At 40.7% G+C, this 12,103-nt stretch overlaps 1 protein-coding gene across 1 annotated transcript in view; it reads left to right on the forward strand.

The window, feature by feature from the left end:
* Nucleotides 1-1,166: 1,166 nt before the first annotated feature.
* Nucleotides 1,167-12,103, forward strand: part of Tacr3 (tachykinin receptor 3) — a 97,260-nt gene continuing 86,323 nt past the window's right edge. The window contains 1 exon segment of the mRNA NM_017053.1: nt 1,167-1,901. Within this exon segment, the coding sequence (NP_058749.1) occupies nt 1,393-1,901 (509 nt within the window). The 5' untranslated portion in view covers nt 1,167-1,392.

Genomic DNA, 12,103 nt, shown 5'->3' on the forward strand with positions numbered 1-12,103 from the left:
TGGTTTCAGCATCCTTCCACATTGCTAAATCTTCCAATATTTTCCTGTGTCTTTTTTTGTCTCAGGAAAATATACTGCTAGACTACAGGCTCCATCAGAGCTGGCTACTTTCCTGTTACATTCCCAGTACCCGGCATAGCACTTGGGAGGAAATGCTTACACCTGAATCCTTGGATACCTACTCAGATTAACCAACAAGGTTTGTCTTGGAACCTTCTGGTAAATTTCCTGTGATGTCTATGGAAGTGCAGACCATTGCCTGTGGTTTCCACTCCACAAAGCACTCACAACCACCAGCTATCACCAAACTCAGAAGTCAGGCCATCAGGTCTGCTTGGAAAGTAATGTTTAAGTTCTGAGCAAATGTCTGGAGCCGCATAAGCATGTGTGCACACTCACTCTCCCCACTGGGTGCATTTTACAGGGGGCGAAGAGACCTACGCTCCATCAATTTGTTTTAAGAACATTTACATTCCTGGTTTACATTCTGCGTGCTGGGACACTCTAATCTAAGAAGAATCCTCCAGGCTAGAAGTGTGGATCCATTTGAGGAGACTAAAAGCAAAGCGGTCGGGGTTGGGGGCTGGGGGGTATTTCCAGTGACAAGGGTTAGGAGTGAAAGGAAATGGGTAGACGCTGAAAGTGGGAGCAAGAAAAGGAATCTCAGACTGAAAATATAAGCAGAATCCAAATGTTGAATTAAATCCCAAAGCCAGCGACACAGAAGTATAGTTGGCTACTGCATTCCTACACACTGTCCCCAAATTCACCTGTCATCTTGCTTTCTACTCACTAGCGAACAGCCAGTTGTTTCAAGAAAAATAGATCTTATGGTAAAACTCAGAGCAAAACCCTAAAGTTAAAAGAGGAAATTGAGTATTGGAAAGATTTTGATTTCAGGGGGAAGGAACATCTTTCCCGTGCCATCAGCTGGCAGCTGACAGGAGAGGAGCAGAGAAAGATTGAAACCCAGAGTGTGGGCTAGAGAAGCAAAGACCAGGAGCTTGCGGGGTGGGGAGCAGGGGAGGAGGTGTTCCGTCAGTCGCTACCCGCGACGTCACGGAAGCTGGGGACTCCTGGAGGCTATAAAGCGCGCCTTCAGCGCAGATCTCAGCTCTCCCACTGCTGCCTGGGAGCTCCTCCCTGGCAGGACCCAAGCGAGGAGAATCTCTGGTTCTCTCCTGCCCAGAAGAGCAGCAAACTACCAGGAGTAAGTGAGGCTCCAGCTCCGTCGCCTTTGCCCCAATCACAGCATCCCAGGGGGCGGTACCATCACTGCCGGCTACCAGGTAGTGCCCCAAAACAACGTGCCTAAGGGGTGAAGAACTTCAAGGGAGCTGGCTCCTGCTAGCCGCCCGGAGTGTGGCAGGTCCCAGGCTGCAGACGCTGGCCATGGCCTCAGTCCCCAGGGGCGAAAACTGGACCGACGGGACGGTGGAAGTGGGGACCCATACAGGGAATCTGAGCTCCGCGCTGGGGGTCACTGAGTGGCTTGCGCTCCAAGCTGGCAACTTCTCTTCAGCGCTGGGGTTGCCGGCGACAACCCAGGCACCTTCCCAGGTCCGGGCTAACCTGACCAACCAGTTCGTGCAGCCGTCCTGGCGGATCGCGCTCTGGTCCCTGGCCTATGGCTTGGTGGTGGCCGTGGCAGTCTTCGGAAACCTCATCGTTATCTGGATCATCCTAGCCCACAAGCGCATGAGAACTGTCACCAACTATTTCCTGGTAAACCTGGCTTTCTCCGACGCCTCCGTGGCTGCCTTCAACACCTTGATCAATTTCATCTATGGTCTTCACAGCGAGTGGTACTTTGGCGCCAACTACTGCCGCTTCCAGAACTTCTTTCCCATCACAGCGGTGTTTGCCAGCATCTACTCTATGACAGCCATTGCAGTGGACAGGTAAGGGGAGAAGGGAAAAGAAGCCGGTGAGGCGTGGACAGGAGAGCAAAATAGGCAAGCAGTCGTTAGCACTATAAAACAAATGATGACCCAACGGGATTTTAAAGGGATAGGAACTGTGAACCGGTTTCTGTTCTCATGATCTCTCCCACTCCAGTCCTGACTCTGGCATTGGGAGTCTGGAGGGACAGCAGAAGGCAAATGCGTGTGAAAATCCATCATTCCAAATAGGCAATCAGCTGGAATGACTGAACTAATGTTTAGAATTCATATTCCAAGAAAAATTGTTTTGCCTTCATTTCCTCTGTTGTTTGGTCGCTATGCTGGCTAAAAACATACAAAGAGCCACCCACCCATCCCCCTTTTTTCTGGAGTCCTGGTCCGTCTCTGCTCTCTAAACCTGACCCAACGCCAGCTCTTTCCTGCCATCCCTACCAGGTTCCAAGAGAGGCATCAAGCTCTGGCTAGAATTAAAGTCTAGTAATCCAAGGAAGACTCCCGTGCCTGAAGCATGTAACTGAATTTCTCAGAAGATATAAGACATTACACCCACAGACTAAGTGGTTACAAACTCATATACATATATTCATATATACATATATGTGCATGTATATATGTGTATATGTGTGTTTACATATATTTGCATATATATATTTGTGTGTGTATATATACATCTGTGTATATATGTGTGTGTATGTGTATGTGTGTGTATGCACATACACATACACACACACACACGCTCACACACAAACATATAGGGAGTATGTTTCTCACCTAAAGTGGAATTCTGAAATGCTTAAGTAATTAAAAGCTGACTGAATCTCAAATATTTGTTACTATAGTCAAGTTTTTAAAAATTCTCCATGCATTTGCTTTCTCTTATAGAACACTAGGAAATGTATATGCTTGTGGAAACACTGGTGAGCCATTATCTGTCCGTGAAAGATGGTTACATTTAAATTCAATATGATGATAGAGATGAACAGAGCCAGGTAATCTTGCATTCACCTTAGTGATTGACATTTGCATGGGGCTTTAATGCCTGCCTTAGCATTAAAGATTCTGTGCAAAGATTGCTTTTTTACATTAATGAAGTTAATTATAAAGTCAAAAGGACTAAATAATTATTAATTATTCCTACACTCAGTCACCTATCATTATGTGAAAAAACTCAAATATTCAAAAATATTTTTTTGAAATATTGAATGGAGAGTTTCTAGTAGCATAAAGCTATGGAAGTATTTCACATGCCAGGCCTACAATGTTAAGCCAAAGGAGCAATATATGCTTCTAACTAGGATAAACACATACATATGCACACATACATGCACACACACACACACACACATGCATGCACACACACACACACACACACACACACACACATTTTAAAGGTCTTTAATACTATCCAGTTCCTTTCCTTTCCCCTCTAGCTCTGATCTTCTGTACACCTCTGCTGGGGATAAACTTGGAGGCCAAGACTGAACAAAATCAGCCCAAAGTTTGGGAAAGTGAAATTCCTTCCCCTTAAACCTTGCCCCGTGGAGATAGAGCAAATGTTCCCTGACGTTTGCAGACCATCCATTCTGATTTGCTCTTGTTTCTTTTTAAACAGATTTCCCACATGTGAGTTTTTAATGGTGACGAGGAAAGAGGTGTTAGTATATCATGCCTTAACATAATCCATGTCTTCTTTAAGTCCTAATGATGGAAATTCTAGTGTGTGCAAAATTGGCTTCTAATGGGGAAACTTTATTTTTCCGGTTTGATCTGGCCAACACGTCTGACGTGGCTTTAGGGTTCTCTTGACTGTAATGAAGAGCTACTTTATGCTGAGTACTTGGAAACATTATGAATTTAGCACTTATTCTTCTTCATGCATTTCATAGAAAGCATCATAAGACTAAATAAAATTCCCACAGCGCACATTCTGCTATGGAATTGAAGTGAGCTCAGTTTGTGCATTGCAGATCTCTTCTGCTTAAATGGTTATTTAAAAGAACACTCTTATCTGAGCAGACAAAATGATTTAAGTACTATATGTGTGAAGAAAACCATATCTGAGATAATTTTTAAATCAAAGAGTCCAACAGTGGGTAAAATTTGTTTATAACCACTCCATAGATCCTTTCAGCAATGGTATCTTATCAAACACAGACTAGGAGCTGGCTCTGCAGCCCTATCATAAGCTAAACTACGCAAGATTAGTCCTCCTGAGGTTGCAAAGGCATCATGGATTCTCAGGTTACAATTACACGGACGGACTGCTGCACATAGCTGACATCATCACTAACAATACATGTTTCACAGAATGCATAGTTTCCTCTATAATTAATGCTTTATTAAAATAACTATAAATTTAAATAATATGCAAAATGTTCCCATTAATAAAGGATATGTCCAACCAGTGGCTGTCAGGTTTCATGCATCCAAGGACAGCTGGGTATGTGGCTCAATCTTTTTTTAAATGACAGTCAGCATCCCTAATGTCGTATTAACCGGTGTAGGGGACCCTATTCTCATTGGAAAGCACGTGCACTTTCATTTGTTTCTTTACCTAAAGTAAAAGATCTCCCAAGTGTGGAAGGAGAATAAACTTTGATTCAGGAATGTGGCCTTACACAGCAGCGGCAAGTGTTTGAAAGCCTCCTGCAGCAATGGAAAACTCAGACTTGAACTAGGGCTAATACCTTAATGAGCAATTGGCAGTAATGGTCACATGTTTATCTGATAAAAAAATTGTGTCTCTTTGAAATGCATTCTGCCCTAATAGAATTGATTGTTTTATTTTTCCACTCTTTAAATAATTCCACCAAAAACTAGGATGTGACATCACAGGTGTTCGTTTTCTACTGGCATGTGGTGCTGACTACATTATTAGCAATCCCTCAAAGCCTGCTTTGTTGCCTGAAAGGCCACTTCTCTATCATCATGGCCACCTTGATACCCAGACCCCAAACACAAGGCAGAATTGCTTCCACTACCGGCCTGAGTTACTCTTCATCATCCTCTCCAAATTGCCTTTCTGAAATAAAACATTTGGCTACAACACATGCCTTTAAAAAGGCCAAACCTTTCCAAGATCATGTTGAGGAACCAAGATTCAAAACATTTCAGTCCAATCAGTGCTGTGCTCCTCTGAGCCTCTGTGCTGTTGTGCCTGGTTACCTGTGTAGCCTGGAATTAGTTGGACTAAGATTACCTTCAGAACTGTTGGAATCTAGCACTTGTTTATACCCAGAGCATTGCAAGGAAACACTAACAAGTTCTTGTTACCTGTGTCTTCGTAGGGAGTGTAGGAGGTAGAAAACTATTACTAGAACGGTTACTGCAATAAATTTTGATTTCTGCTCATTTACTGCGTACAGCACTTAATTTAGGGAAACGAGTAGGCAGTAAATATTTTCCTCCATTTTCCAGGCATGCATTTTTAAATTAAGTTAGAAATTTCAGTACATTTTATTAACACAGTGAAAGGTTATCTCCACATACTGATCTTGTTTGATCTGAATTCAATTTGTTGTTTCTTCCTGGTAAACCTAAAGGAGATAATTTCATATGCTTTATGTAACTGCCCAAAACAAATTCACTGCAAAGAATAGTTTGTTATTTAGACTCAGAGATAGACCAAATTCATAATTATTGAAAGGAACACTTAAATGAACCAAGAAATAGTATTTATCCAAATAAGTAAAAGAAAATCAACTTATTTTCTATCTTCTGTTATACTGTTTCATAAAATTAATTCATGCAAATTAATCATGGAGGGTCTGGGAAGGGCTTTTAAGTAGATTCAACAAATGGCAGAAATGAAGAACAGTGAAGAGCTGATCCCAAAGCTGACTCTAAGGGTATGATAGAATTCTTCATTATTGCATATATATATTAAACATATATATATATACAAAAACATTAAACATATATATATATATGTTTTTGTAAATGTTTTTCTAGAAATCTTTTTATCTATCTGACTCTAGAGCCCTGAGCCACTCTCAGGGAAAACACTCTCTGCAGTCACAGTTACTTCTCGCTTACTTCTCGTAAGTCACGACACATTGTTTAGTCCATAAGATGAATCTGATGAAGTCAGCATAAGATAAGTCACTTAATATCACTGAATTACTTACAAAATAGTAATCAAATCTATGTTTTGAGTAATATTACTTTCAGGGAATATCATAAACCATTGTGTCTGCTGTAGTTCTTGTACAAGGATTTTAAAAGCCTTTTTGTATATAGAAATTATTGGTCTATAATGGCTAATGGTAGAAGTTCTGTTGCAGTGCCAATATTTTTAAGATTTATTTGTGTGTGTGTGTGTGTGTGTGTGTGTGTGTGTCTGTGTGTGTGTCTGTGTCTGTGTAAAACACATATGCACACAGGCATTCAGGTGCCCACATAACCCAGGGGCACTGAATCCCTGGGTTCTGAGAATTTCATTCAGTAAGCACTCAACTGTTGAGCCATCTTACCATGCCGTCATTGTGAATTCTTATAAAATTAGCCATGAGTGCAGAACAAGAGCAATAAATGCATTTTAATTCATTAGATGAATACGTAAGGCCAATGCATCTAAGCTACATTCAGTGATTGTTATGTAATTAGAACTCCCGTTTGTGCCGTGATGATGCTATCAACCTTAGCTAGCATATGCCCCAGCTAATCTTCAGTAAGGAGGTACTGCTGAAGCATTGCTACCACTGCTGCCCTCCAATGGGTACAGCTTTCAAAAGCAACTCCCTAATACCTAACACACTATGCCAATATAACCCAAATGTAAAACAAAGGGAGAAATAGAACATTAACCAAATAAAGACAGATATCTAACAAGCATCAATCCTCCTACCCATTGCTGACATTCAAACATCGTGTTTCCTTATCAGCTCTTTGCTCATTAAGCCACTCAAACCTCCTTTCCTGTTTCTGTTCAAAGAGTCGTATGCTGAATCCCAGCAAGCATGTGAGTTCTCTGACCTTCCAGACCATTCTGCAGAGCTCATCCAAGGGCTTCTGCCTGCGAGTCTCGCCTCAGTTTCCAGTTCATTTGGTCCCTTCCTTCCTGACTATGTTTCTGAAACCCCACCTGAGTGTAACAATTTCATTTTAGGGACTTCAGTTCCAAATACTGAATCTGTTTCTTTCCTTTCTTTATTTTCTTGTTTGTGTACAAGCTGTCTCATCCAAACCTGAGCTTACATGTATCCCTTTGGAACAAAATGGTTGGTTGCTTGGTTTGTTATCTATAACTAGTTTTCTTCAGATTATAAATTGCACAAAGATAAAATGCAAATACATTAAAGTAAATAGATAAATTAAAATCAGTTAAAAATTGAGTGTGGAGAAAAAGAATGTGTGTATATATGCATATACATTTCTTCTATATCTATACAAACATAAGATATGATTAGGATAATGTAACACTGGCTATCAGGGCAAAGGATCTTAACCCCTTGGAAAACTTCACTATCAAATATTCTTCTGTCATTTGGCCTCACATCTGAGGCTTTTTTGATGTTCTAACAGCCTAAGTTTCTTGACAGCCATACACAAAGTAAACAGATTACTAACATTGCTGACCTTGTGCATACACACAGTGCACTCGTTCAGCAAGTGCTGAAGAGTCTCTGATACTTCGTTATGAGGAATGTGTGTTATGGGTCAAAGGGACAACATCTTTTACCAAAACCATCACTGATAGAAAGTATGTTCTCTATGGGTTTTATCAAGAGGTTTATCTTGGTGACAAAGACATAGAACCAACCGGAACTCAGTGAAAAGCTCCCGGAGTACTTGCAATTTCTGGGTGATCTCATCCGACCCAAGATCAAATGAAGAAGGGGATAAAATTCTGTTTTCTCTAGAAGTATTTGTCTTGCCTTCAGTTTGAACACAGTGTGACAAGCAGAAAAAAATCTAAGCTGTCAGGCATGACCAAAGTCTTCCAAATCATCTTCACACTGGTCCCCATCTGCCATCTGATGATTCCACTTTCCCACTGTAGTATTAAAGTTTGTTCACTGTTAAGAGTAGTGTTCACAGTGGAAAAAAACAATTGTGTGTCTTTAGTGTGTGCAGTGGGAATGCTCTGTGTGTATGCATGCATGTGCGTGTATGTGTGTGTTCCTTGTGACCGAATTTCCCTCTATAGCCCATACTGGCCTGAAACCACCAGCTGATGAAATCAGAGAAGTGGGCATCTTCATCTCCATAGCCAAAAAAATTTGAGTTTTCCTTGTTTGGGGCATAGAATTCAGTTTATTATTCTCAAGAGTGGGACCTGTCCTGGGGTGTGGTAAACCTACCAGGGCTCACATCATTAAAGAAAATTTATCAACACAGAAACCTACAATTGTCCAAGGTGCAAAAAAATCAGATACCATAGAGTGTTCAGCCCTTCAGGGAAAGTATATACTGTGTCCTTCCACTGAGGGCTCAGAGATCACTGCAGAAGGAGAAATAGAAAAAGCATAAGAGATGATAGATGACTATAAACAGCTACAGTCTTCTGGGCACAGTGGGGCAGCTGCACACATGATCTCAAAGCACGAGACCTGTCCAGCACAAGGCAGACCAGTTCAAGCAAGGAGAAGAGAGTTGGGTACGTGTTTACTCCATAGTCAGTAAACTGTTGGCAACTGTTCACTGTTGGAAAAGAACTAGTTTTCTCTGAGGTGTAATCTCTCAAATAAGGCAACTACACTCCAAATGTGGAAGGTCCCACATCCAAGAATATTTGGATATCACAAATTGGCCTTAATGAAAGCAAGAATGACCAACATTGGGAAGGAGGGTTGAATCTAGGAAGAGTTGGGAAAGAGAAAGTGAATATGATAAAAAAATATAAAATTCTTTTAAAATGTATACAAATTTTAAAAGTACATAAGAAATCTCCTTGTGGAGACAGAGAGGGCAGGGAGGAGGTATGGGATGTGGAACAGTGGAGGGTGGACCTAGAGGGGAATAAAATCTGGAGTGTAAAAACAAAAAGAAAAGAGAAAATAATAATGATAATAATGATGATGATGATGATAATGATCATGATGATGAAGAAGTAAAATTGATTTTACTTTTCCTAGCAGTTATCAAATGCCAGTAGCTCCTCAAATGGGGGTGCGATTCCGTGTCCATTTCTCCCCCTCCATGCTGGGATTTTGTCTGACGTGAGCTTGCACAGATAATATTTATGCTATCAAAATCATCATGAGTTCATTTGTGCTACTGCCCCATTATGCACAGAAACAGTTTCCTTGAAATTATGTACAACTTCCACCATTCTTTCTCTAAACTCTCCGAGCTTTTCAGGAAACATTCGATAGGTATGTCTCCCATTTAGGACTAAGTGCCTCACAGTTTTTATTCTTCTGTTTTTGATTTTGAGCTTATCCTCTAACAGCTGAGCCATTTCTCCAGCCCAACAGCTTTTATTCTTTACACGTTCACCAGCTAATGGTCTATTATCACTGTCATCTACTTCAAAAAGCTTCTGTGATGATGCTTGAGAGACACTCTGATCTATGGTTATAACAATGAGTCACTAGGAGTCATTTTAGTACAGTGTGTATTTAGCAGAATGATAGTAATAGGTCCTCCCGTAGTACCTATTGCCTATCCAGCCACAAGTGACAGACCCCTTAAATAATGTTCTGTACGGGCTCTTTCTCATGGACTGGACAACAGTTACAAAGTATGGGTTATTTCTAGAGCATCCATTTACCCTCGCACTAGTACCATGCCTTGTTGGCCATCTGTGTCTCCCAGTGTTTGCAGCCAGATGAGGTTGATGAGCATACTCATCCTCTGGTGGCAAGCTTTTATTTGCCAGCACTAGGAAAGATACCAAGCAGGAATGGAGCTTCCAACTAAATACCAGATGATTTCTGCTGACTCGAGCATGTAGTCTCTTCCACGATAAGCTCTTATCATCAGGTTCTGGAAAATAACCAAGAGTACTGGCAATAGCCTGTAATAATTGGGTTATATGGAACCCCACTGGCCAAAAATTCAAAAATAAGTAATCCATTTCTGGTACCATGGTTTTTATTTGCTGTTGTCCACTTTCTGTTTAGTATACTATCCTCCCACTATATGGTAATTCCATTAAAACTATATATATATTTATATATCAGTAAATCTCTACAGTGTTAGGTTTCCTTGTGACTCTTTTGAAAAGATTTATTCTTATTTCTAATTATGCGTGTCAATTTGTGTGTGCATATAGACAGTTCATGTGAGAGCAAAAATGTCAAATCCCCTGAATCTCCTGTTGATGGAGTTATAGAAGATCGCATGCTGCCTAAAAACGTGGGTAACAGGGATCGAATTCGGGCACTCTGGGAAGGAAGCATGGGCTCTTAACCACCGAACAACCTCTACAGCCCTATATGTCTTTCTCAAAAGGTCTTCAGTGTTAATTACACCTTCCTATACATCTTCCTCCTGTCTTGACCCAATTTAACTCTCCTGTCCCATTGCCTTTAGCCCTCTATATGACTGTGTTATACTTCATTACTCTTAAGACAGCCCCCAGTGGTCCTTTACTAATTTCTCGATGTCTATGGGTATCCCGAATGAAGATTCAAAGCTGTTTCTCCAAATGACATAAAACATGGGGTATTTGTCTCTTTGTATCTGAATTGTTTCGCTTGAAATGATGGTTTCTAGCATCATTTCTCTGTGAATTCCATAATTTCATTTTAATAGCTATTGTGTCATGTAAATGTAGCACATTGAAGCTATCCACTCATCAGGATATTGACATCTAGGCTGTCCCTATTTCTTCACTCCTAGGAACATGTGCATGCTGTACATGGAAGAGTAAGCATCTCTGAAAGAATGTGTGCCTTCCTTTGGGTGTATCCCCTGTAGTAGCACTGTCGTAGCTGGAGTTTCTACTGCTGTGTTTAAACATCATGAGCAAAGGTTTACTTCATCTCACGGCTTGTATTCCACCATCAGGGCAGTTAGGACAAGAGTTCAAGGCAGGGACCTGGAGGCAAGAACTGAAACAGTGACCGTGCAGAGTTCTTACTGACTTCCTCAACCCATAATTTGTTAAAACATCCAGGACCACCCAGTCTAGAGGTGGCATCTCTAGCTTCGGTTGAGTTGACATAAAACCAGCCAGCACCATTGTGTAACTGAATCATGTGGTAGATATGTTCCCGGTGTCTTCAGGAACCATCACACTCATTTTCATAGTGGTTTTACCAGTTTACCTCCCCATCACCAATAAGAGCTCTCCTTTCCACGCATCTGTACCAACAACATCTGTGTGAGCATCTTCTGTTGTTTGGTTGGTTTGTTGGTGGGTTGGTAGGTTGGTTGGCTTGGTTTGATTTTTATTTTGCTCATTCTGACTAGGGTAAGGAGAAATAACAAAGCTGTTTTACTTTGCATCTCCCTGATGACTTAAGATGCTGAACGTTTTTTAAAACTGTCTCTCAGCTATTGGAGTTTCATCATTTGATAGCTCTGTTTAGATGTATGCCTTTTTACTGTTGTTTGTTTGTCTATTTTAATTTGGTCATTTGTTTCCTTAATGTTTAGATTTGTTGAGCCATATTTATGGCTAAAACCAAGTCTCCATTATGTAGACTGCTCCTTCGCTTGAAGTATGGTGTCATCTGCTGCGCAGAGGTATTTTGGTTTCATATGATCCCGTTTGTTAATTTTTTTCTTAATACCTGGGCTACTAGGATTCTATGCAGAAATCCCATTCCTATGCATATACATTCAAATAAATTCCCTACTTTCTTCCTTAAAGGGTATCAGATCTTAAGGTCCTTGATCTAAGTTCTGCATAGATAGCTATGAAACTGTTTTCTTTCTTCTACATACAACTATCCAATTTGACCATCACCGTTTGTTGATGATATTCTCTTTTCCACTATGTGTGTTGTTGGTTTCTCTGTCAAAAGTCAGGTAGTCACAGGTTCTATGATCACAGTGGCCATCTCATGTTGTTTCGATTATGAAAGCACTTGGATCAGGGATGGTGATACTTGAACAGCTTCTTATATTTCAGGGATGTTTTAGATATCCTTTTTGTTTCCCAATTCAGTGTAAAAGCATTATTTCAACTTCTGTGAAAAACTGCTTTATACTTTTGATGGTATTCCAGCGAAATCTGTAGGTTGGGTCTTGTAGGGTAAGCATTTCCACAATTTTAATATTACTAATACACAAGCATAAGAGGTCTT

This window comes from Rattus norvegicus, chromosome 2 (assembly GCF_036323735.1).
Source record: "Rattus norvegicus strain BN/NHsdMcwi chromosome 2, GRCr8, whole genome shotgun sequence".
Classification (NCBI taxonomy): domain Eukaryota; kingdom Metazoa; phylum Chordata; class Mammalia; order Rodentia; family Muridae; genus Rattus; species Rattus norvegicus.